Genomic DNA, 27,912 nt, shown 5'->3' with positions numbered 1-27,912 from the left:
GAATTGATGCTTTTGAATTATGGTGCTGGAGGAGACTCTTGAGAGTCCCATGGACTGCTAGAAGATCAAACCTATCAATTCTTAAGGAAATCAGCCCTGAGTGCTCCCTGGAAGGACAGATCGTGAAGCTGAGGCTCCAATACTTTGGCCACCTCATGAGAAGAGAAGAATCTTTGGAAAAGACTCTGATGTTGGGAAAGATTGAGGGCACTAGGAGAAGGGGACGACAGAGGACGAGATGGTTGGACAGTGTTCTCGAAGCTACGAACATGAGTTTGACCAAACTACGGGAGGCAGTGCAAAACAGGAGTGCCTGGCGTGCTATGGTCCATGGGGTCACGAAGAGTCGGACACGACTAAACGACTAAACAACAACAAAACAACAAAATTTTTAGGGTTGCTCTTTCAAAAGGGAATAAGTCCCACTGAAGTCAGTGGACGTGCTTCTGAGTAAAGATGTTTGAAATTGCAGCACTAAATCTCCATGGTATTACACAGGTAAATCCACGCGTTCAACACCCAAAGAACCATCTAACTAGTTCCATGAGAACTTTGAACATGTGTTTCTCAAGCATTTATCATTTTCCCTGTCCTCTGTGGCAAATAGCTTTGAAGTCTGCTACCCTGGAAGTTATCCTAACTGAACTCTGCAAGACTTCCTTCTAAGTAGGTACATATAGGATTTGTGCTGTTAATGTTATTCTGAGGTGAGCTTCCCAAGCAGTTTGTAAGATGGCCCAAAGGTCTGTTGCTCAAATGAACATAAAAAAAGAAATCTCACTGGTACACTAAGTAGTTCCTGATCCCCGCCTTTCTCAAATCAAATAGTTTTGTTTAAAAACAACAACCCTCTGATATGAAGCTCATACTGAGCATGCCATTTATTTATTTTTAAACTTTTATAAGAACAACTCACTATAGAGCAATTCACTGTGTAGAAATAGGATGTCATCTAATCATGCTGTACAATAATGGTGTCATATGATTGGCCTGACTGAAATCCAGAACAAATAATTTCATCTATGACAATTATATCAAAGTAATTCATGTAAACTGTATGCCAGCTCCCTTGGCCAATAACGCGAGATGAGCGCCGCAACCCCAGTCGGTCACGACTGGACCTAATGTTCAGGGGTCCCTTTACCTTTTAAAATCATGTAAACCTTTCGTCCATAGTTGTGTTACTGGTATATGTGTAAGTACATGACTAGATTTTTGCAGACTTCCACCCATCAAGGGACATTTACATTCTTTTCTTCAGTCCGTGCCCTTGCCCCCATTAGTTGATAGGCTCATGCTTATTCCCCATAATCAAGACTTCTGAACTGATAGCAATTTCATGTTTTAGAAGTTGTCTGCTCTTAATCTAATTTCCTTCTTATTAAAAATGGAAAACACTGAAACTAGAAAAGATCATTTGTAATAAGATTTTATTCTAGTACAATGGTATTAGATATGCTATTAAGATAGATTGTCTAATTAAAAGGAATGCATTTGATTGAATAATTTTTTTAATTATACTAAACAGAATCAGTTTAACCTTTTAACTTCAGCTGCTTAATTGAATAGTAACTGGCATTGAGATTAACATGACCAGTTATGCTTTAATTTCAGGGCAAAAAAATTAATTCCACTATGGAGGAAAATAATTCATTTACATATTCAGAACAACTTTAAAAAATGGGAGGAGAGAAGATAAATATATTGGTCTGTATTCAGCTAAATAGTTGCATAAGCAGAAACCTATGCAAGGATTTCCACTAACGGGACATTAACCTGATTGCTTAGGAAAAAAGAAGATGTTTCATATTTCACTATCTTATAATGCATATGAGTTTTTAGAATGTTTTAACATCATAAAGAGGTGTAGTCAACAGTAACTAACATTACACAAAAGAGAGGTTGGTTATCACTTGAGCTTCTTTAAGGGAGGTGTGCTGATATGTGTTGTTGGCATCTGTCTCAGGAAATAAAACAGTGTTATCAGAGGACATTTTTAGTATTGGACAAGTGTGAATAGGATAATAAGTATTCTCTAAGGAATCCATAAGTCCTATCTTCAGCAAGTTAATATTCATTCACAGGGTTACTCAAGTCAAAAGAGCTTATACAGGAAAACAAAGCCTCATCTCTCTCGTGGTATATGTTACAAATAAACAGCTGCTTTGTTGAAAATATTGTAGAAGAAATTGTAAGTGTGACTTTCTGGAACTAGCTATTTGCGTCTGTTACTTCTGGAAAGTAGAAACACTTAGAAAATGCATTTATATTTCAATCTAACTTTCTGTAAAAGGTCTTCTGAAATATATATCGTGTCAGCAACTTTCCAATTCTCTTATGTACAGTAAAAAAAACCTTTAAATTATTCAATAGAACACTATTTATTTGACAGTGGTGGTGAACAATTCCCGCCCCATTAGAAAAAAATTATCATATGGTGAAAGTAATAAATGTAATATGGAAAAACATATACCAGACATGTCTGCAATCTCCTTTTTATTAAATCTGACTGAAAACCTCTGTTCAGCTCAACATAATGTAATGTTGTTCTTTATCCTTAAGTTCTAGGCATGAATTTCAATGAACCCCTAATGAAAAAGCCTGCTTGATTAGATGAAAGTCTATCAACCTTTTTAAATTCAGCTCTTCTTAAACACACACACACACACACACACACACACACACACACACACCTCTAGCTAAGCTCTCAACATAATAGAAGTGCAGAGAGAGGAAGGTAACATCTCACCAATACCTTCTGTGTTATAATTTTACCCATCACCTGCTTTGAGATGCTTTTGGTGGTTTCAGCACCCGGTGTGGTTTGTGGTAGAGGGTAGCTCCATGCCTATGGAATGAGCTCCCATATCTATGTAAATACCTGGGACTTTCCCATATGTCTGACATCCCACTGGAAAGGAAGAATAGCAACCAGATGATGAAGACTCATGCTGTGGGCTTCACTCACATGGTTGTGGTGTTGTCTCACACACATGCACCACTTCAATATGGAACAGTGCCATGGGAAAATGGCTGTGTGAAGGAGTCCTCAAAAATGGAGGAAAGTTAATTACTTCCAGAGCTTGTGTGTTCCAGAGATGTAAGGCATGCGGTTACTTTTGGGTATTATTATTATTATTATTATTATTATTATTATTATTATTATTATTATTATTATTCTACTATGGACCCAATAAAAACGGAATATGCTTTTGGGTCCATAACCTTGTAAAGTGTAGCTTCCTGCTGGATGTCCAAAGCACAGCCCTTTTTGTAAGTAGGAGTTTCATTAGGGGCCTAAATAGTTCTCTTTAAGTGATGGAACACTCAGGAGATACAGAGAAAGAGAATTAAAGACTTGAAAGAGGGAACGTATCTGAGTATTTGCATGTGACAGTAAGCTAAGAATAAACCATAATCTGCCCCATTATTCCTACTTTGCTGCTCCTCTGGTGTTAGCAGGTAAACAAACTATCATTTAGTGTGATGTCCAAATCCAGGATCATGATTTGCTGCTCCCTGACATAAGCCAACAACAAACCATGGTTTAAGACTAACTAGCAAGTGTGAAGTTAGGGCAAAACAAACCATGATCTTGCGTTTGGACGTAACATTAAGCTTTCCCCTCAATGGTTTGTTTACACAGTATGGTTTATTAAGCGAAGAACTGTGGCTTATTATTACATATGAACATCTTTTTTAGATAGTTTTCAATCCAATTTTTTTGCAATAACAAGTGGTTGTAACTTTATGCAGCTATGTGTGACCTGACCTTAGAAATACTACAAAAAGGCATACTGTGTTTATTGCCTTGTGGGGAATTGGCAAGTTCCTTTGTGAATTATAACATTTTTCTTTGGGTTCTCTAGGTAGAGTTCACATTTCCTTCAATCTGCAGAAGAGCAAAAGGTTTAATTTAATCTCTATCTGACATCTTATCTCCCCTGTTTGTTGCATCTTTTCAGCTGCCTTTTTCTTCTTTTTAAAGCCTTTTGGTAATTCCCACCCACCCCCTCTATCATGTAAAGATTAGTAATCACAGCCACCAGCCACATCAGTGAAAGCAACAAAAGTGTCTGTGATTTGACCTTTATTCAGTAGAAAGGAGATGGTATTACACAGCAGTGTTTACATTATTGCAGTGGGATACTGAAGCCCCTGTGTTTGCTTTTAAATCAAGGAGCTTGAGCCAGGAGAGAGGAACTTATTTCAAAGGCTTTCCTTTATATATTTGAGGTTCTTTGTAAGTGTGTTTCACACATCAATTTCTTCCTTCATTTGAGTCTTACCTTACCTTACCGTTAAATCTTTCTCTGTCTGTCTCAGTCTGATTTGGTATCGTTTCCTACTTCCACTATCCAAGTCATGTTATATTCAAGGCTGAAAACATGCTACAAAAAGAAAGCTGGAGGAGGAGATATAGTAGGCATTATGTGTTTTGCATTTAAAAGCTTCCGGGTTCAATCCCTGGAACCACTAGGTAAAGGATTTCAAGGCTGGGAAAGACTTGGAGGAGTAGATCGCTGGTCTGACTCAGTAGGAAGTAGTTTCCTACATTCAGAACCAAATTTGCTGGACCCGTTTGAGTTAATCTCTGGCAATGTTTATGATGGCAGAACCAACACAAATAATTCCATTATGCCAATTCACTTTTGGAGCATAGTTTGGAGCTCTCTAAAACAAAGTAACAACAAGTTTATTATTTATATGCTGCCCACTCTGGGTGCTTCCAACAAAATACTAAAGCACAAAAAACCGCAAACATGACAAACTTTTTCGTACTGGGTTGCCTTCAGATGTCTTCTAAAAGTCAGATATATGTTTATTTCTTGGACATCTAAAGGGAGGATGTTCCACAGGGAGGACTCAACTACCAAGAAGGCCCTCTGTCTGGTTCCCTGTAACTTCACTTCTCGCAATGAGGGAACCGCCAGAAGGCCCTCTGAGCTGGATCAGCGTCGAGGCTGAACGATGGGGGTGGAGACGCTCCTTTATGTATACACAGACAGTGGTGCCTTGCTAGACGAATGCCCTGCTAGACGATTTTTTCACTAGACGAATGGGTTTTGCGATCGGAGGTTGCCTCACAAGACGACGAGGTTTTCTATGGCTGCCGCTTCGTCTTGCGAAGCGTTGCCATAAAAACCACCGATCACAAAACCTACAGGGTATTCCTCTAGCGAAAGGGGAATCAGCTGTAGAGTGGGAAGAAGGCAAAGGAAGATGAGCTGTCAGCGATTGTCAGCTGATCTTCCTTTGCCTTCTTTCCATGCTGCAGCTGGTTCCCCTTTGTGTACCGCTGGTCTCTGCCGGTTGCCGCGAGCAGTGAGGGGCAACCGGCAGAGACCAGCGGAGCACAAAGGGGAAATAGTGCGGGAAGGGGGGGAGAAGCGGAGGAACGGATCCGTTCCTTCCTCCGCTTCCCCCCCCCCCACCGCCTGTCCGATCCCCGCTGTGTGACAGGCGTGGTGGGGGGAAAGCGGAGGATCTTTCCTCTGCTTTCCCCCCATCCTGTCCGACACAGCGGGGATCTGACGGGGCTTGAGAAGCCTCGTCCGATCCCCACTCTGTGACAGGCAGGGTGGGGGTAAAGCGGAGGATCTTTCCTCTGCTTTCCCCCCCATCCTGTCCGACACAGCGGGGATCTGACGGGGCTTGAGAAGCCTCGTCCGATCCCCACTCTGTGACAGGCAGGGTGGGGGTAAAGCGGAGGATCTTTCCTCCGCTTCCCCCCACCCCGTCCGAAACAGCGGGGATCTGACAGGGCTTGTCACATAGCGGGGATCGGACGAGGCTTCTCAAGCCCCGTCAGATCCCCGCTGTGTCGGGCGGGGTGGGGGGAAAGCGGAGGAAAGATCCTGATCTCATCCGATCCCCGCTCTGTGACTGTCGCCAGTCCCCTGGAGCCCTTAGGAACGCATTAATTACCTTTTAATGCATTATTATGGGAAACGATGCCTCACAAGAAGAATTTTTCATAGAACGAATTGACTGTCGGAACGAATTAAATTTGTCTAGCGAGGCACCACTGTACTTCAGAGCTGAACAAGGCTTTAAGCCAGAGCTTTACAAACTTTTCATGTTGGTGGCACACTTTTTAGACATGCATCATTTTGCAACATGGTAATTCAGTTTTACTAGCAAACTAGGGGTTAAACTAACCACTTTCCAGTCCCAGGAGGAGCGTAGGGAATGTCTGTGCGACACACCTACACACTGCAGCCAAGACACTACAGTGTCGTGACACACAGTTTGGAAAATTCTGCTCTAAGCTCTGGAGGGTTGCTCTTGAGATCATTATAATATGGCAATGTCCTAAGGGCTTCTCTGCAGAGTTCCTTCTCCTGAACCTTCATCACCCTACCTAGCATATTAAGGTAGAAAATCAAAGAAAATCACAACCAGACTGGGAGGGGTGCAGACTGTAGGGAGGTTTCAGAAACTTTCATATAGAAGCATAAAATATCATTGCTGTTTTAGCCGATTTTAAAGTGCCATCTATACTATTTAACCAACATTTTAAATGCTAAATTAAACTGAATATTTATTTTACCGAGTACAGAATGAAAAATATAATTCTGTCTATCTTTTTGAAGGCAATTGCAAATAAAGGTGATATTGTTATTGTATGCATCAGGAGTTCAAAATGGCATTTCAATATATTAGTTTGTTCTTCCAAAAGCTTCTCACTTCTTAATGCACACTTTTCCAGTGACCTTGGAAATGCAACATATTTCTTTGCCGTCTCTCCCAAATCCTTTGTTTCTAAAGACTTATTGCAATGTCGATCCACTGAAGACATTCAATCCGTTTCAGAAAGGCGACTTAATTACCTCCCTGCCAGACAAATGGCATGCTCTTCTTCAGGTTAGAATGTGTGGCAGCAGCATAGGGAACCTGATGTAATATTTAGTTGATGATTAATAGAAGGTTGCCTTTCAAGCTCCTCAAAATCATTTCTTTAAAGATTTACTTGTAATACACTTGTAATTAAAATGTCTTGCTGAAGATACTTCCATGCTGTGTTTGTATCTCCTCTCTGGAGTTAACCTCCCATATTATTGTGTAGTTTTGTCTAGCATCAATTTTAATTATATTTTTTTTTTAAAATAAGACATCTTAATGGAAGACTAAAAAAAGATGACTACTTCTACAGCTTTATTATATTATATACATGTGCATGTTGCAAAACTATGAAAGCCTTTTTTGTTACAGATATGCTACTTCAGGAGTGCCTAATTTCAGTAGAGAAATGGCTGAGGCCTTCTCTGTTCTCAACTATGCACTGTGACTTCTGAGTTTGGTTTGCAGCAGCCACCTTCTTTTCCTCATAGTGGAGGACATGCCTCTGGAAGTCATGGCATCCAGAAGCTGCTACTGCACATTGATTATTATTATTTTTAATTAAAGAAAAATGCACGCATGCACACAAATGTCAGGGGCCAGTGGCACATGTCTATGGTGAAAGAGACAATGAAAGCAAGACTCTGTATTGGCCCTTGTCTCCTCTGGAACTGGCCCCAATTAGGGTATATTCAGAGCTAGCCAAGACACTGCTATAAACATGACTTTCTCTACTACTGCAATCATTACAAATTAAAGTTTTGGGAGACCTGATTTTCTCGGCTAGAGAAGGGTCAGAAGAGACATAAAGTACTAAGGTGGATAGGAGGCCTGTGAGCCCTCTGCAAGCCACTCCAAATGCATTGGATAAAGAGGGGGACATAAATGTTATTGCCTACTATAATCTTCCTGCTTTTACTGTGCCCAACCCCATTCAAATTAACTGACTCCCCTTTCTGGATTGTACAAATTCTTAGTAACAAAATAAAGCATTTCATTAAAAAAGAATCTTCAATTTAAGAAGAATGCCTAGATTGTAAAGGGTTATCTTTTTTTGCTTTTCCTCTGACCAACAAATAGGATATTAAGAAGCTTAGCATGGAATTCACAATGCTCCATTATAACAGTCTTTACTTTATTTTATTGTAGTTTGGTACATACCCTATAGAAGATCTCTTCAATGATTTTCAAGATGGACGAAGGCTCCTGGAGCTCCTGGAAGGTCTTACAGGCCAAAAGCTCGTATGTATACATGTTTTCAGCCAGAAGTAGTCCAACAATCATATTTATGATATACCCACTATGGTTGTAACTGGATTTGACTTTTGGAGTGCATGAATTATATTGTAAAATTAATATTCATGGATCTCTGGTCCTTGAAAATCCAATTTTCTCTTTTGAATTTTTACTGATTATAAGAACGTGAATTGAACCATAGGAGTGGAACATGTTAGGCTGAGCACCTAATAGAGTAGTATGACTGTATTGTGTACAATAGAAAGCAGTGAATTTGGGGTTTTGTGGGAAACAGTTTCTTAAAACAGCAACTCTTATTTGCTCTCCCCCCCCCCACCAGACCTTGCTAGTCAAATACCCAGACCAAAATGGGAAGGGAAGATGGTGAACAACAAGCTGTGCTTGTTTGTAAATAGTTTTGAAACAAAATAGGGTACTGGAAGTTTCTGAATATTTCAGTTGCAGTTCAGAAACAACCTCAAATTACTGAGCCCTCGAAGATCTGGGGAGAAATTTTAATAAGGAGCACTTGAATCACAGCTTTGAATTCAAGCCTTATACTGTCTCCAAACTATTTCTCTACCTCCTAAGCAATTCAATTTACACACATAAATGCATGATGATGATGATATTTGTACGTTGCCCATCTGACTGGGTAGCCCAGGGGTCAGCAACCTTTTTCAGCCGTGGGTCAGTCCACCACCCCTCAGACCATGTGGTGGGCCGGACTATATTTTGAAGAGAAAAATGAATGAATTCCTATGCCCCACAAATAACCCAGAGATGCATTTTAAATAAAAGCACACATTCTACTCATGTGAAAACACACTGATTCCCGGACCATCCACGGGCCGGATTGAGGTGATTAGGCCGCATCCGGCCCACGGGCCTTAGGTTCCTACCCCTGGGGTAGTCCTAGCCACTCTGGGGCACAACAGCAATAGTTAGAAGCTATTCCAGTGGTACCGCGGGTTAAGAACTTAATTCGTTCTGTAGGTCCATTCTTAACCTGAAACTATTCTTAACCTGAGGTACCACTTTAGCTAATGGGGCCTCCTGCTGCTGCCATCGCGCAATTTCTGTTCTCATCCTGAGGTAAAGTTCTTAACCCGAGGTACTTCTTCCGGGTTAGCGGAGTCTGTAACCTGAACTGTCTGTAATCTGAGGTACCACTGTACCACTATTATAAGCCTGAGAGACATTTTTAAGGGTGTCACATGATGTTTGCTTTGCTTCAGTGTTTTGTTTAACTGTTTGTTTTGTTTATGTGTTTTGATTTTATATGCATTTTAAATTAAAGTGGTTTTTTTTAAAAAAAGATATTTGCTTTGCTTCTACAAGACAAATAGCAGTTGCTGTGCTGTGTTTAAGCTGTGGAGCTCCTTGCCTATTGATATTATTAAGCAAGCACCACCAGTACTTTCTTTTAGACCCTTCGGTTTACATTGACTCTTTCTGAGGTACAGCTCAGCCATTGGTTGTTGTGTATCACTGTCCAGAAGTTGACTAAGTATTTCATGCTGTTTTTTGAATGTGTCAAATTCACTGCCTAGGTGCATTGAGCCTCTACTGGTGCAATGCTTTCTGCTTGCCACAGTGGAACATCACCTCCCTCTCCTCTCTCTGCACTTCCCCTGCACCCCCTCTAAATCACTTGCTTGGATAGGGTCATTTGTTTGTTGTGTGGTATATAAATCTATAAACCAATAAGTTCGTTGTTAGCATGGTCCACTGCATCTTTATACAAAGCTTTATAAAAAAAATCTAGTTGCTTTTCCCCCCTCTGAGCAGACTGAGAACAGATAGTGGGAAGCTTGCATGCTCCTCACAGAAAACTTCAAAAAAGTTTCGTTTTGCTAGACACGAATGTTATTAGTATTCAAAATATAATTGCCATTAACTGTAGGCCTCCTTCAATTAAAATGATGCAAGACATTCTTCCCCCTTTCAGATCAAAGATGAAGCAGGGATAGTAGCTGAAGGCTCTAACTCCAAATTTCAAAACTAGATTTTATAATAAAAGTTGTAGAAATATATATTTTATGCAGTGTCACAGCTCCTGACATTTTAAATCTTGTCATGAATGTGAAATTACTAGCACTGTGACAGAATCTACGATAAAAGGGTTAACTGGAACTTTTAGTAATCCATCACTCTCTTTTCTTTCTGCCACTGCCATTTTTGTTGTGTTCATTTTTTTCACATAAGAATGTTCATATATTGTTAGTACGGCAAATATATGGCAAATATAAATATATGTTAGTATGGTATACATTCAGGGAATATATACTTGGGGAATATCATGTATGTTTCATGCTATTCCCTGCTAGTAGTCTTCAACTGGCCTATGGAAAAGAGTATCTGTTATAATTCAAACAATCTGAATTTCTCTCACTGTTGCCCTCATTCAGTAGGGCCATTGTAAAATGCCATAGAAAATATATTACTGAAGTAAGGATTGGCATTCTTTGGTATTTTAGGCTCCTTTGTGCTGTTTGTGTCTGTGAGACATCTATTTTTAATTTTAATATATAATATTTCCTTGTTTCTCCTGGTTAATAATCACAGAGTAAAGAAAGGGGCTCCACAAGAGTTCATGCCTTGAACAACGTCAACAAAGCACTACAAGTCCTTCAGAAAAACAATGTAAGTAAATATTTGCATGGGTTCATAACTCACATAGAGAGTTGAGGAGAACTCAGTAAACAGATATGAAAAATTGCTTCCGGAGTATGCTTTACAATAAATAGGCTCCAATATAATATTATGGGATGCAGGAGATCAGAGTGCTAATCCCTTATCAGGCATTATTTCAATAAATAGCCTTGAAGAAACCGCTTGGTTGGATCCTGACTTGCATTCAAATGTGTTTTGCTGGTGCTGGAAGTGAGAAGTCTTTCCTCCTGCAGCCACTTGTGCCTCTTGAGAAGCTAATCTGGTGGAGTTGGGAGTGCCTTGAAAACAACATGGTGGATAGCATGGTGGGTGGGAATTGCAGAGGGAAGGAAGAATCGGTTAAAACTCTGCCTTGCTGCCTTCCTCTGGCGGTAAGGTTCTATTGAAATTCAGTTCCAGGTGGGAAATGGAAGGAGGTTCGTGCAGGAGCAAGTCTGGTTCCAACTCATTATCTCCTAAGCCTTGCTTTCCATCTGTAAACGCGCAGTGCCTCTAACAGCCATAGAATGTGTTCTCCCTCTCAAATGAAATAATTTGCTGAAATGTCAGTCAGTACTGGTGAACATATCAGAGTTAAATCTCCAGAACATATAAGAATTAATATCCAGAATAAAACTACTAGTAATACCCCTCTCTTGCTGTGTTGCTCAACTAGGGAATTGAAAAGTTCTACTGAATGAATTGAAAAGTTCTACTGAATGAATATGCAAATAATTCAGTGATTTAAATTCCATGCTAATGGGTACTCACTTATTTAGCAGTATAGATCAATAGCTAGATTTAGTCATTTACGGTGTTGGTTTATTTCTATTGGCTACCTATAATTCACCTGAAATGTGTGCAGTTTTGGACCTGGGAATGAAGTTTCCTTATAAAAGGAATTACAAATGAAACCAAGTTGGTGACTTTGGGTAGCTGATTCCTCAGTCTAGTACAGGTATGTGTCTGTTAGCTCTCCTATTTTAAAGCTGAATGGAAAGCATCTAAGAAAACTTTGCAAGGCAGAGAAAGAAATAAGCCTATGTTAATTGCTGATGAAGTGGCTGGTTCCCATATATATTATTTTCTGTTATATGTATTACTTTTTGTTTTTAATTATAGCAACATATGTTTATTTTGTGATCTAATAATTGCATCCTTGCTAACTGCAATTTCCTAAAATAACTGGTACTATTTGTTTTATGACAGATAATTATTTGATCAGGTTATGAAATATGCTCTGGATTGTTTACTTGCCACTAAAAGCTAAATAGTAGAAAATATGTAAACAAAACCACACAGCCCTAATTTGATGTATTTATCAAATCCGTAGGTTTTAACAGGTTTGCTTATGTTTTATTCAGCAGCTGTTTCTTTTGCCCATTACTCTGGGAATATAAACTCATTTAACTTCTATTTTAATGTTCATTGTTTTTGCATTTTATACATAATTTTATCTACGTTTGCTTTGCCTTGCTTTGCTCTGACAGGTAGATCTGGTGAATATCGGCAGCACAGATATTGTGGATGGCAATCATAAACTGACTCTTGGATTGATCTGGAGTATAATTCTCCACTGGCAGGTGAGTCAGTCATTCGCAGAACATTTTTTGGATATATCCCTAATAATCAAGGGATATATCTACTATGTGTATTTCAGGTGGTGTTCAGTTTTGAATCCATCCTAATGTTTCAATGAGTGATAGATTGGAAACAAGGAGACTGTTCTCTACTTTAGTGTCCAGGTTGGGTATTTGGGAAAAGTCAAGGAGCATTATGCTCCTTTCAAAGCATTATGCAGTCATTTCATTGCAATACCAGACAATTTAATATTCAGAGTACTACAAAATACATTTCTAAGTCCAATTCCGTGTACTGATGTTGCCATATAAAACTCTAAACTATTTGAGCCCAAATGTAAGAAGGAACACCTCTCTCCATGTTGACTGCCCCCTGCATTAAGACAAACCAAAACAGCCCTTCTCATCGCCCCATCACCAGGTGAAGTAGGAAACTGCCTTATACTGAGTCAGACCATTGGTCCATCTAGCTCATTATTGTCTACACTGACTGGCAGCAGCTCTCTACAGTTTCAGACAAGAGTCTCCCACAGCTCCTACCTGGAGATGCCAATAGTTGAGCTTCTGAGCTTCTGAATGTAAAGCAGATGTTCAGCCTCCGAGCTACAACCCAGAGTACAGGGGGCAGTAGTGTGGGATAGAGCCTTCTCTCTGGTGGCAACCCATCTCTGGAATGGCATCTCTTCCGAGAGTTTGATTTCAGTGACTTACATTAAATGTATAGCCTGTGTTTATTTTCTTTCATGATGGCACAGTTCAGCAAATTTTCAGTGGAAATTCTTGGCCTCTTTGGGTACTGCAAACAGTGCCGGATTTACGTATAAGCTAAACAAGCTATAGCTAAGGGGCTCACTCTTCTTGGGGCCCCCCAAAAATTCAAAGGAAACAAATTTCTAGATGTACATTTCCAAAATATAAGATTAAAAACAAATAAAATAAAACCTACATACAGCAAGAGTGTTTTGTGTTGTGTAGGCTCCTATGATGTAAGTAATGGGCCCCACCTGCTAGCCTGCTCCCTAAAATATCACTGGTTTGCTCATTTCTATATATAGGGTGCCTACATTCTGCATGGAATGGTTGCATGGCAATATGTAGCATGCCGCTGCAGAATGCAGTGCAGTACAGTTGAATGTAGGTCAAGCTGTTGTACCTGTTATCTAATATTAAAGAGTGTTTGTAGACTGATGATCAGGCAGCATAGACTAAGGGTATGAGTCTTATGCTTACTGATTGATTTCATGTAATACATAATTTATTTATTTTGATCCCATTATAAAATTACTATTAATATACTTTTTCTTAATTGTATTTAATTTCAACAATTACTTTGATAAAATACATATTTTTCTTATGTGCAAAGGGCTTTAGATACCTATTAGGTCCATAAATTACTATGATTTGCCATAGTGCACAGTGCTTATCCTCTTGCATACTTAAAGAAAGGAGAAAATGACAATAGGAAGAGCAATGGTCCTTTCTTCTTTTTATTAAAAACAACAACAAACTTTCATTTTTATACAACCAGTGCTTCCTCAATATCCTCTCAAGTGTTTTTTATATTTCGGATCACTGTGTTGAGTATTCAAGTAAAAGGTAAAGTAAAGGTAAAGGTACCCCTGACCATTAGGTCCAGTTGTGGACGACTCTGGGGTTGCGGTGCTCATCTCGCTCTATAGGCCGAGGGAGCTGGCGTTTGTCCGCAGACAGCTTCCGGGTCATGTGGCCAGCATGACCATGCCGCTTCTGGCAAACCAGAGCAGTGCACAGAAACATTGTTTACCTTCCCACCGGAGTGGTACCTATTTATCTACTTGCACTTGACGTGCTTTTGAACTGCTAGGTAGGCAGGAGCTGGGACCAAACAACGGGAGCTCACCCCATTGCGGGGATTCGAACCACCAACCTTCTGATCGGCAAGCCCTAGGCTCCGTGGTTTAGACCACAGCGCCACCTGCATCCCTGAGTATTCAAGTAAAAGGTAAAGGGACCCCTGACCATTAGGTCCAGTCGTGACCGACTCTGGGGTTGCGCACTCATCTCGCATTATTGGCCGAGGGAGCCGGCGTATAGCTTCCAGGTCATGTGGCCAGCATGACAAAGCCGCTTCTGGCAAACCAGAGCAGCACATGGAAACGCCGTTTACCTTCCCGCTGTAGCGGTTCCTATTTATCTACTTGCATTTTGACGTGCTTTCGAACTGCTAGGTTGGCAGGAGCTGGGACCAAGCAACGGGAGCTCACCCCGTCACAGGGATTCGAACCGTTGACCTTCTGATCAGCAAGCCCTAGGCTCAGTGGTTTAACCACAGCGCCACCTGGGTCCGTGGAGTATTCAAGTACTTAAGAGTAAAAGAAACTCAAGTTTGACTTGTTTAGGGGGGGTGAGTTGCCTTTGATAAATAAACTTGGCTGCTGATAAAAATTCTGTCTTCCAACACAGGTCAAAGATGTAATGAAAAATATCATGGCTGGACTGCAACAGACAAACAGTGAAAAGATCTTGCTGAGCTGGGTCCGTCAATCAACTCAGAATTATCCGCAGGTCAATGTTGTTAATTTCACCAGCAGCTGGTCTGATGGCTTGGCTTTCAATGCACTCATCCACAGTCACAGGTAAGAGAAATGCTACAAATTAACATCCAAATGCCCCTGTTTTTGCGGTGATCATGTGAACTGGAAATACTTTATTAGAATCACCTTGCTAGATGAAGTCCATCTAATCCACATTATTGAATTCTAGCAGTGGGGAGCTGGGGGGCTTTCAAAAATGCACAAACAAGGGATGTAGGGTGGGATATGGGCAGCATGCAAGCCATCTTCTGTTACTTGCTTTCAGCATCCATGAATCAGAGGCATACTGCCAGTGCTCACAAAGCTCTATTTAGCTATCATGGCTAATTGCCGCTAATAATAGAAATCTATCTATTAATTTGTTTAATTGCTTTTAAAGGTTTATAAAATTGTGACAATTGCCAAATCTTGTGTTAATAAATTTCACAAGATAATTATGCTATGAAAATTACTTCCTTTTTGCCTATTGTTAATCTGCTGTCGTGGATGATCTCTAGTCTTACCAGAGTTCCAAGTCTTATAATAGGAATGTTTGTCTTCACTAACTCTCTTTATGCCAGTGATGTGGAACCTGTGGCTTTCCCATCACCCTAAACCAAGCTAGTGGATGGTGAGGGGTGGTGAGAGTTGCAGCCCCCAAAATCTGGAGGGCCACAGGATTTTTGCTTTTTACCATTCATAATATTATACTGGTCCATCATGCCTCTTCTCAGTATCAGTATTCTCCTCTAAACTAAAGGAGCCTCATATATTTGGTCCTTTTTAAATTAATGCCCCTTTTCCTGGACAATCAGAGCTAAGTTCAGATGCAATGGTTTTTGTTTATTTGTTTTGCTTCATGCACAGAGCTTTGAAGCGCAGGTACAGTTAGATGGCTTTTTCTAAAAGCAGAACAAGAGCCAAATACTAGGTCCATTCCAAGGTCTGGTGTGAAGAAAGTCTAGGGCCATGATATTAGGGTTGCCATATTTCAAGAAGTGAAAATCTGGACACAAAATTCCATTAAAAAGTTACGGTTTTTTGCTTCCGATATGAGCTGCCATACGCCCGGGTTTTCATTGACATTTTAACAGGTTTCAAAATGATGGGGTTATACTTCCCCTGAAAGAGCAGGTTTGTAGCTTGGGGGTACTCCTGGATCCTTTACTGTCACTTGAGGCTCAGGTTGCCTCAGTGGCCCAGAGTGCCTTCCATCATCTTCGGCTGGTGGCCCAGCTACTCCCCAATCTGGACAGGGATAGCCTAACTACTGTTGTCTATGTTCTGGTAATCTCAAGGTTAGATTACTGCAATGTGTTATACACAGGGCTGCCTCTGAAGACGGTTCATAAACTTCAGCTAGTGCAGAATTCAGTGGCCAGGTTGCTCACTGGAGCAAGATAGTTTGAGCTTATTACACTGATTCTGGTCTGACAGCACTGGCTACCATTTAGTTTCCGGGCCCAATTCAAAGTGCTGGTTTTGACCTATAAAGCCTTAAACGGCTCAGGATCACAATATCTCAAGGACCGCCTCTTTCCATATGAACCTGCTTGGACCCTGAGATCATCTTCTGAGGCCCTTCCTGTGCCTTCTCTTTGAGAGGTCCAGCGGCTGGCAACGCGAGAACAGGCATTCTCTGTGCAGTGGCTCTTCATTTGTGAAATGCTCTCCCCAGAGAAGTTCGCTTGGCGCCTTCATTATACATCTTTAGGTGCCAGGCAAAAACGGTTGTTGTTTTTTACTAGGTGTTTGGTTGATCTGATTGACATCCTATGCCCTTTTAAAATGTGGCTCTTGTGGTTGTTGTTTTTCTTTTGCTTATATATATTGTGGTTTTTATGTTGATCTTGTTCTGTAAACTGCCCTGAGACCTCCAGGTATAGGGCAGTATATAAATTCACACACACACACACACACACACACACACACACACATCACCTGGGCGCCATTTTTGGCAGACAAATCCTGGCTATGTCCAGGGAATCCCAGGTGTATGGCAGCCCTGATGATATCTTCCTGAATTTGGGAACTCTCTTTAAAAGGTGCCCTATCAATGCAATTGGGAAACAGAACAGTTTCTTGCTCTGATCCTCCCCCTGCTCCCCTGACTTTTAATCAGTTGTAAAATAAGTGTGTTTCCAGTTGAAAAGATTTGTTGCAGGGGGCAGGAAAGAGAGTATTGTTCTGGTTGTTTCTGGGACTGTAGAAACATGTTCCTGGCCATTTAACAGCCACCCCTGTGTGTGTTCATAATAGAAACAAACATTAGCTGATAGCTTGCAAGACATTTAATAACAGTGTGGTGCTTTAATTACACACCTTCATAGAAGCAACACAGCAAGACTCAATTTATTATTTAGGCATTTGAAGCTAGCAGGAGTGACCTTAAACCTAGCCTGAGAGGAGCACCTAGCATTATGTGGCAGCCTACATAATACAGCACTAATTTGACCACATTGCTGAAAATGGCTCTTATCTCTCTGGTTAGTGGAACCGGATTGTAGTCCTCCAAGCACATGCTTTCAAAGCAGATACTTAAAAGTCAACATAATTGTATCACAGTCAGTCAAGTGCAAATAGCTACTGATGAATTTCTCTTTGGCTCTGATTTGATGAGGGGAAAGGCGTGTGTTTTTACAGTAAAATGTAGGGAGGGAGAATAGCAGAGGAAGCATAAAAATGAGTACCTTTTGTTGAATGGTGAGAATAATTGTGGCAACTGTCTTCTACAGTTAAAAGCAACAAAAAGGGCTTTTATGGGTATGTCCGTAGCAAAAGGAAAAACAAGGAAACAGTGGGGTCACTCAGAGGAGAAGATGGTGAAATGCAAACAGGGGACAGAGAAAGGGCAGAACTCCTCAATGCCTTCTTTGCCTCAGTCTTCTCCAAGAAAGAAAACAACGCCCGACCTGAAGAATATGGAGCAGATGATTCAGCAGGGGAAACACAGCCCAGAATAAGTAAGGAGGTAGTACAAGAATACTTGGCTAGTTTAGATGTATTCAAGTCTCCAGGGCCAGATGAACTACATCCAAGAGTATTAAAAGAACTGGCAGAGGTGATTTCAGAACCACTGGCAATAATCTTTGAAAATTCCTGGAGAACAGGCGAAGTTCCAGCAGACTGGAGGAGGGCAAATGCTGTCCCTATTTTCAAAAAGGGGAAAAGAGAGGACCCAAACAATTACCGCCCAGTCAGCCTGACATCAATACCAGGAAAGATTCTAGAGCAGATCATTAAGCAAACAGTCTGTGAGCACCTAGAAAGAAACTCTGTGATCACTAAAAGTCAGCATGGGTTCCTGAAAAATAAGTCATGTCAGACTAATCTGATCTCATTTTTTGACAGAATTACAAGCCTGGTAGATGAAGGGAACGCTGTGGATGTAGCCTATCTTGATTTCAGCAAGGCCTTTGACAAGGTGCCCCATGATATTCTTGTAAAGAAGCTGGTAAAATGTGGGCTAGACAATGCTACCATTCAGTGGATTTGTAGCTGGATTACTGACCGAACCCAAAGGGTGCTCATCAATGGCTCCTCCTCATCCTGGAGAGTAGTGACTAGTGGGGTGCCACAGGGTTCTGTCTTGGGCCCAGTCTTGTTCAACATCTTTATCAATGACTTGGATGATGGGCTTGAGGGAATCCTGAGCAAGTTTGCAGATGACACCAAGTTGGGAGGGGTGGCTAACACCCCAGAGGACAGGATCACACTTCAGAATGACCTTAACAGATTAGACAACTGGGCCAAAGCAAACAAGATGAATTTTAACAAGGAGAAATGTAAAGTACTACACTTGGGCAAAAAAAATGAAAGGCACAAATACAGGATGGGAGACACCTGGCTTGAGAGCAGTACATGTGAAAAGGATCTAGGAGTTTTGGTTGACCACAAACTTGACATGAGTCAGCAGTGTGATGCAGCAGCTAAAAAAGCCAATGCAATTCTGGGCTGCATCAATAGGAGTATAGCATCTAGATCAAGGGAAGTAATAGTACCACTGTATTCTGCTCTGGTCAGACCTCACCTGGAGTATTGTGTCCAGTTCTGGGCACCACAGTTCAAGAAGGATACTGATAAGCTGGAACGTGTCCAGAAGAGGGCAACCAAAATGGTCAAAGGCCTGGAAACGATGCCTTATGAGGAACGGCTTAGGGAGCTGGGTATGTTTAGCCTGGAGAAGAGAAGGTTAAGGGGTGATATGATAACCATGTTCAAATATATAAAAGGATGTCATATAAAGGAGGGAGAAAGGTTGTTTTCTGCTGCTCCAGAGAAGCGGACATGGAGCAACGGATTCAAACTACAAGAAAGAAAATTCCACCTAAACATTAGGAAGAACTTCCTGACAGTAAGAGCTGTTCGGCAGTGGAATTTGCTGCCAAGGAGTGTGGTGGAGTCTCCTTCTTTGGAGGTCTTTAAGCAGAGGCTTGACAGCCATCTGTCAGGAATGCTTTGATGGTGTTTCCTGCTTGGCAGGGGGTTGGACTGGATGGCCCTTGTGGTCTCTTCCAACTCTATGATTCTATGATTCTATGATTCTATGATTCTATCTTTTCATTAGGAGTCTTTGGAAAGGGTACTCAATAATTGTTGACCTTGGTGATGATGTAGTTATGAGAGTTGTCCCCCAGTAATTAAAAAGATGTGCCAGTTATGTTTTGTGTGTGCTTGTTTTACTGTTCTGTCATAACATGGTGATTTGTGATTCTATTTATTTAGCACTAGGTACATACCCTCTTAAGAATCTATTTGCTGGCATAGTAAATCTTAGTTCTGTGCTAATAATGCTTTTCAGCTATAAATTCAAATTAATGCAAAGTCCCATATTAACAGTCCCATATTTAAAAGTCTGGTGCTGCCTGAGTTCTGGAGTATATTTCACATATGTATGAGTGTCTTCCATAAAAGTGTTTTTCAAAATCCACTCTCAATGGATTTTGTACTGTACTGTATTACGAGCAATAAAGACAACTTCTCAATTTGTTTGACCGTGGGTTATGAAAAAGAATTAAGTGAAATTCCCCTGCACTCTTTTTTGCATCTACCCTGTTATCGATAAGAAATATATATTTAGTGATCCATACAGAAATCTTTATTCATCACATCCACTTACCTTACCAGCCTATTTCTTTCTGCCTATTTTGCTTTGCTCCTCCCTTCTCCTCCCACAGCTACCCACTCAGCACAAACCTCTTAATGCACACACCTTTTCTTGGAGCACAATAAGAAGTTTAAAGCACAATTTGAAACACAATTCAAAAGCCTGAGTGAATAAAAAGGTCTTCAGTTGACAGCTAAAAACCATAGACAAGATGTCTAGTGATTATTAATTACTTGGATCCATTCCAGTCTTGCTCCAGGCCTGGCCATGGCATTGAAACTAACTTTGTTGCTGTGGTTGATGACATTTCTTAGGAGATAAATTGAGGGAGTGTGATCCACCTTTCTCTGCTTGACCACGGAGTCCTTCTGGAGCGTCTTGGGAAAGTTGCAGTTGGGGCACTGTACTTCACTGTTTCCACTCCTTCCTCGAGAGCCACTTCCAGGAAGTAGTTGTGGTAGCCCTGGTTTGTGGAAACTTTGGCTTCTTGAAACAAACCAGTGTTGTGGTTTATGATCTGACTAGTTAACAAACCAGAGCCTAAACTGACCCAAGTTCTCCCTGTTCAGACAAAGTGACAAACTCTGGTTAGTTTAAAACAGGAAGTGAATGCTTCTGATTCTCCTCCTGGCTGCAGTAGAGGAGGAGGCCCATGAAAACTTGAAGTTCATTCTGTTACTCATCCCCATACTGATAAACCACAGTTTTTCATTATATGTGGAATAGACTACACTGCAGTATGTCTTTGTGGTGCATTGTTTACTGAAGCACTTAAATGCTTTCTCTTCTGTTCTCTTACTACTGTACGTTCTTTGTTTATTATCATGTTTTCTCCTATGCATGTTACCATTCATATGTACTTATATTTCACATCTGGAACTACTCTGCTTTTGATCATGGGACATTCCCCTCCCCCCCAAAAAAAATTAAAGAAATCCTTTTGCAAAAGATAAGAAACTGCTGGAATAGCAAAAGCTTTTAATAATACTGAAAGGAAGAACTTCACATTACAATCTTCATGCTAGTGAATGAAATTTTAAGTATCAGGCATAAAACTAGATTTGAATCAGGAGATTGCATTTCTCCAATACCTTGTGCAGTGTGTTAACATGGCCCCATTTATACAAGTCCACATAACGTATAGTCAATACATCTCTGTTTAAAGGTCTGTTTGCATTAAATTCCATTAGTGGTAGTCTCCAGAGAAAACCATTCCCTAACAAGGTATAGCAATAAAAAGATTCACTGTTTCTTTCAGTAATGCTGCCTGTGAAAATACTTGCTATGTATGCAATGGTTCCATTCAACGAGAATATTCTCTTATTTAATTGAATACACTTAATTTTTAGGAAGCCAATATTTTTTCAAGGATAATTAGATGCTGACTTTTAGCATTTTATTGATGATGTTATATACAGTATTTAAAATATTTCCTATATTTTGTATTTGTAAAGAAAATGCACAGATGACCAGATGACCTTTTTCAACTCCCTGCTTAGCTGTGAAACAAAAAGTGTGGAACGAGTCACTATCTTTCAGATTAACTTGTCTCGCTGGATTGTTATGCAGTTCTTAGCTGCTTGGGTTTAGTCAGAGCACCCTTCCCAACACGGTGCCCTCCAGTTGTTTTGAACTAGGCCTCCCATAGCCTCTAATTTCTAATTTTTAAATTTAAATTTTAATGTATTTAGTCTTTTTGTTGAATTGTATTTTAACTGGTTGTTTTATATTTAGTGTTAGCCGCTCTGAGCCCTTGGCTGGGGAGGGTGGGGTATAAATAAAAAATTGTTGTTGTTGTTGTTGCAGGCACCCCCAAACTCGACCCTCCAGATGTTTTGGGACTACAATTCCCATAATCCCTGACCACTGGTCCTGTTAGCTAGGGATGATGGGAGTTGTACTCCCAAAACATCTGGAGGACCGAGTTTGGGGATGCCTGCTCTAATGTCTCATTGTGCTGCTTTTGTGTGTCTATATCTGTTGGAACCGGGTAGAAATCTGTTGAACCTAAGGCACAGGCACCACGTCTGCTGTAGACTGAATCGAACACATATTTAATTGAGAAGGATTAGATTTCCGTCTTCTGTAATCTTGAAAACAAATTTACCTGTCCTAATGGGTAACTTAGCTAAAACTAGGGTGTCTAAAATTAATAGAATTATTTATACTGCAAACAGTGTAACTAATAGTATAGGGTCCAAGACTGTTTATCTAAGCTGTAATTTGATCCCTGCCTATAAAACATTTAAGACTGGCCTGCAGCATTTCACAGATACAGCTGAATTTCTTGTTTGAATGTTTTAATTTTGTATAAGGTAGAAAATGATTTTTTTAAAACAAAAACAAAACTAAGGGTTTCTCCAACCCTGCGATGCAGTTGACTAGCCCTCCAAATCTAGAATTGCACAAAGAATTGCATAGATAACTTTACACGATTTCCCTTTTCTTTTCAGACCAGATCTATTTGACTGGGATAGTGTGGTTCGCCAACAGTCAGCTGTACAACGATTAGACCATGCATTCAATGTAGCCAAACGACACCTAGGAATCGAAAAACTTCTTGATCCTGAAGGTTAGTGCACATCAGGTTCTGTTGTAAATTATTTTCTCCATGTAGGTGTTCAGGAAAAGGTTTATCCACTTTCATTTTTATAGTTGCACCACACAAACAGGTTTTCATTTAGTTTACTGAGACTACAGACTAGGTGCTTTTTATTCACCTAGCATAATTATTTCCTTAAGATTCAGAATGATTTAAGCAAACGTGTCTGGATTTACAGCCAACTTTTAAAGGTGTGTATTCTTTGTTAATCACCATGGTAAAGTAGCTGTTTTTCTTCAAAGGTGCTTAGATTTGCAGTTCTTATTGCTTACAATAGAAGTTGCAGTCCATCAGCATTTTTGAAATTATGTCCTAAATTTGGATGTAAGGAGCTGGTTTAAGTTATTCACAGACAATGATTCATGAATCATTCATTATTCTTTTTATACTAATTTCAATTTTTTGGATGTTTGGATGAAAGGGTTTTTTGAGGAGGAGGGCTAATGTTTGAACTTTTTATAACTTCTGTGTTTCAATCTGAATTATTTTTGTGTATGTTTTAAGCTTTCTCTTTATTGCTTCTGACTTTTGAGGTGATTGTTCAGGTACAAAGTGAGCCCCCAAATAGCAAGTTTTGCTCTTACCCTGAAGTTTACCAATTGTTTGTTAATAATAGGGAATGTATAGTAATTATTGGTCATGGAAACACAGCATAAAGCCTGGAAATAATAATTTCACATTCAAATATTGTCTTCTTCTCTAAAACGGATATGAAGAAGACCCATTTGGCTGTTAATTAGTGAGAAGAAACACTATTAATATTATATAGGGTCTTCTTCTTGTGCCGTGGGTCTGAGCCTTGACACTGGAAATTCTAGCCTTGGAAATTTTGTCAGACTTTATTGTAAGTCACCTCCATTGTGTAGTATGTGTGTAGGCTTACATATCTGCACTCCAAACATCACTTGTATACCTGTTTATAACAATTTTACATAAACAGCTCAGGTAATTTAATTAGGATAAAAATTACTATTGTGCTCACAGCTGTGTTATGTAAACTGCTTAGCGGTTTTTTAAAAATCATTGAGCATTGGACAAATTCTCTTAAATAATTAAATATTGTCTTCTCACAGAAAGTTCCCCTCTATGAAATCTCCTTTAATTAACCGATGTAGATGTTCTTGGCACACTAGGCCTCAGGCAAGCAAATCAGAGCAAAACATACACTGCATGATGGAAGAGAATTTCATTTGGTCACCATTTTAAAGCGGACTGACTCAATTTGCACCTCCTGAACTAATACACAGGTTGGAACATAATTATCCTTCTGCTTTCACACTTCTTTGAATTTTGTGATACAGCTCTTAGCTGAAGAAGTGTTCCAATATGCATTATAAAGGAATGTTCTAAGCAAAGGGTGCATTTAGAAATACATACACTGTTTGAAACTTGGAAAGATTGATACATTTTATTTAGCTTCGTCCCTCCAACTCAAGTCATAGTTTAACTGCGCAAGCACACTTTCTGTGTTCTAAATGAGGACCAGGGCAAACAACTCTGTTCAAAATGTTGCTTGCTCTTCTTATACACTGCTTATACACTCCAGAAAGATATGGAAGATCCATACAATAGATCCATTTTTATATATTGCAACTTAACCTCATTCCTCTGGGCTGCAGTAAAGTGTAGGCTCCCACTTCTTGCTTGTGACCTGGCCCAGCCTACCCCCACAAAAACAAAGTAGCAAACTAAGTTATTTTCATTTGGTGAAAATGATAATATTTATGTTTGGTAGGTAAGAGTGTAAATATTAATATTTGAGAAATTATTAAAATTGGTAGTTGGTTGACAGAGGAAAAGCTTCTTTTCATAAATGCATCTAACATAAATATGAAAAATATTCATGCAACTATGTGAGGAACCATTTATTTGTACTGGCCACTCACAAGTCAATTTCGCTACTTCCATTGTGAGAAATACAATCTATCATCTTTTCATGTGGTTGTATGCTTATCACAGAAAGTCTACTGGTAAGCTTGGTAAACAGTTGTCTAAAACTATGATCCAATGAGTGGGGAAATGTAGGGACATCATTAGTATTCTAGGGCCAGAGTAAGAATACTGATGGATCTGTAGCACAAAGACGCATATCAGAGCAGGGTTTTTTTTGGTTATGTAAAGATAAGGAATATTACATACTAATGAAGCAGTTTCCAAATTGAAATGCTGGTTTTAAATGTTCTCCTGCTCCCGGAATGAAGGCCCTGATTTTTTTGACATCATCTTATTAATGCAGTAACTTAATATGTCTATTAAAACCCTCAATAGTTACTTATTATGAAGTACTTCATACATAATTAAATTGCTAACAGGTCAATTGGGTGATAATAAATCGACTCATAAATATGGAAAAGGAAATGTTTTTAAATGAAACTTCAGTTGTAACGGAGACACTATTTTTTGTACGCTCCCCCACCCACCTTTTCAAAATGATGAAACAGTGCATTCAATGTTTTATTGCTCTATTTTTCAAAGTTTCATTACAGTTTTCAGTACAATTTGCCTTTTGCTGCTTCTGAAGAAATTATCACACTATTTTTATGATTGCCTTCTAATAATATAAAAGTGTTTGAATAAACAAGCAGTTGAATTTTATATTGTCAGTGTGTCTGATTGAGGCTCCAAGCTCTATGGCAGGGGTCCCCAAACTACGGCCCCCGGGCCGGATGCGGCCCAATCGGCCTTCCAATCCGGCCCGCGACGACCCCCGCCGCCCGCTGCCGCCGCCCGCTCTCACGGCGCGCGGCGCAGCGACGATCTAAAATATCGGCAAAAAATCGCCGAAAATCCTTTGTGCGCATGCGTATGGGCCTCTCCCGACCCGGAAGAGGTCATTTCTGGTGCACTTCCGGGTCGGGGGAGGCCCATACGCATGTGCACAAGCGATTTTCGGCGATTTTTTCCCCGCCCGTGTGCGTGTGCGCATGCGCACGGGCGCGCACTCCCCCGCCCTCCGGCCCGCTGCACGCGCACTCCCCTGCCCTCCGGCCCACCGCACGGTAAGTCTGGGGACCCCTGCTCTATGGACTGAGCAGGTTTACTGTGTATACAGACAAAACCCAGGTGGATCCAAACTAAGCAAGGTTCCTTCCATTGAAATCAATTGAACAATTAGTAATGACCTAAGCTTCATTAATTTCTGTGATTCTTACATGAATCAGTGGGACCAAGTCCTAACCCGTGTCTACTCAGAAGTAAATCCTATTAATTCAATTCTACTAAACATGTGAAGGAGCCAAGCACCTGGGGATATTGGGGGTGGGGCTTCTGCATGGGCTTCTGTCACATCCTCACTTAGAGCACATACTCAAGTGTAGGGCCTGTGTTGTTGTTGTTGTTGTTATGTTAATTGTACCTTGACATTTTAGATGTTCTATAAATAATGAAGTGCTTATGTGAATCGTTAAATGCTTAGACAGGAGTGGGGAACCTGTGGCCATACAGAAGTTGCTAGACTACAGTTCTAATGATCTCTGACCATTGGCCATGCTGGCTTGGGCTGATGGGAATTGGAGTCCAAGAACATGTGCAGGGTCACAAGTCCCCCACCCTGGCTTAAGCGGTGATGATAACATCTTTTTGCTAGCTGTGTGTGTGTTTTTCTAATGAAATGAGACATAGTGCAGCTAAGATAATACTTTTTATTGGATCAGCCCGTCTCAACTATAGTGGAAACAAGCGAATTAATGTTACTAATCATTTGTATTAGAGACACAATAGGCTAATGAAAGGATCTAATTTCATTCTTTCAGAATAATTAAGGCACAATAGGCAGAGTTGTGAAGAATATCTTTTTATAATGGTTGCCCATAAACATGATTGCCAATAAAAATGGAGCATAATAGGGAGAACATCTGTTCATAAAACATGTCAAATATTTGTGGAGACCATATGTTTTCTTTCTTTCTTTCTTTCTTTCTTTCTTTCTTTCTTTCTTTCTTTCTTTCTTTCTTTCTTTCTTTTTTAAACCTTCCAGTGGTAAGATGATGGAGGCAGCTTTTGGGAATACTTGCAGTTTGATTTAACATCATCAACATTCAAAGGCAATTTGGGATCGTTATTTCATAATTGTATTGTTTTTCTCTTGCTGCTTCCCAATGGTTTTTTAATATGGGACTTTGCATTAATTTGACACCCAGAAACCACATGGGGATAGTGCTGATCCCCACACTAACTGCAAATCAGAATCAATGTCATTGGCATTGCCTCAAAGAGCCACTATTGCAAAAAATAAAGAAAGAAGAGTGCAAAACATTGGTGCTTTGCTTTTGGAGGATCTTTGCCTCTATCTTCGGCATAACCACATTGCCTGAATCATGTTTGCGGTGGCTGAGACTTTTTCAATATTGATCTTTTCCCTACAGTATTCCATCTGTAATGTAGACAATAGCTGAATTTTTAATGCAGATGGTTTATCAGTCAGTACTGTAATATCATTTTCATGGAGAGTAGTATCTTGTCTCCTCTCACACCCACTTCCCCACTAGTAATGGTAGTCGAGAAAGCAGGATTGCTTCCCCGTATTCTCTCCTACTTGCCATGATCCTCAGTTTTCTGAAAAATTAGGTGTTTCTTGGGCACACGCCTATACTCAGTTTCTTAGCCACTACTACATTTTATTTGTAATTTCCCAAAATTGCAATGTAATACAAATCAGTTTATAAAAGAGGTAAAAAAAGCTTTTCAAATAATCACAACATTTTAAAATAGTCAAGGTGCTTCAGTTTCTGTAGACTGGTTTGTATTGCTCTCTTGGGATAGTGCATCAAAATGATTTTGTGTTAACTTGACATATTCCTTCAAAGTTTTGGGTGGGTGGGTGTTTAGAAAAGAAAATGCTGTAGTGTTTCTAAAAAGTTGCCTTTTAATTAGTTCTGGAGATCTTATGAGTTACCACCAAAATTTCATTTCAAGCAAAATTTAAACTTAAACTTAAATTTTCTTCCTCAAGAAAAAACACACATTTATTTTGAGTGTAGCAATAAGAAATGGAGGACATCCTAGCCAAATGCTTTCCAGACCCATAGGGAAACTCACTGTTTAAATCTGGTTAAGCAGAAGGCAGGCCGTGCCTGAAGCTTTCCAACAGCTGAAATGCAATTGCCCAAGAAAGTAATTTCTTCTGCTTCCACATTTTTCCTCTTCATACATTTGTCTTCAAATATTGAATGATACCACAGAGAGCTAATCCAATCCTGATTTATCCCAAAGTGACTTGAGTTTAATGAGTCTTAACCCTATAGCACGGGTGTCAAACACAAGGCCCGGGGGCCAAATCCGGCCCGCCAGACCTCGTCATGTGGCCCGCCGAGCGCCCCAGCCAGCGGGACCCAGCAG

General features: G+C 40.1%; 1 protein-coding gene across 15 annotated transcripts in view; it reads left to right on the top strand.

Moving 5' to 3' along the window:
- The window catches only part of DMD (dystrophin), a 1,006,777-nt gene that overhangs the window by 297,069 nt on the left and 681,796 nt on the right, over nt 1–27,912 (top strand). For all 15 annotated transcript variants that reach the window (XM_035114386.3, XM_035114388.3, XM_035114384.3 and 12 more), the window contains exons 3-7: nt 7,993–8,085; nt 10,648–10,725; nt 12,225–12,317; nt 14,757–14,929; nt 22,427–22,545. In XM_035114386.3, coding sequence (XP_034970277.3) covers nt 7,993–8,085; nt 10,648–10,725; nt 12,225–12,317; nt 14,757–14,929; nt 22,427–22,545 — 556 coding nt within the window. The remainder of the gene's footprint in view (nt 1–7,992; nt 8,086–10,647; nt 10,726–12,224; nt 12,318–14,756; nt 14,930–22,426; nt 22,546–27,912) is intronic.

This window comes from Zootoca vivipara, chromosome 4 (assembly GCF_965207765.1).
Source record: "Zootoca vivipara chromosome 4, rZooViv2.hap1.1, whole genome shotgun sequence".
NCBI lineage: Eukaryota > Metazoa > Chordata > Lepidosauria > Squamata > Lacertidae > Zootoca > Zootoca vivipara.
The sequence above is the reverse complement of the archived record's forward strand: the minus strand, read 5'-3'. Positions and strand labels throughout refer to the sequence as shown.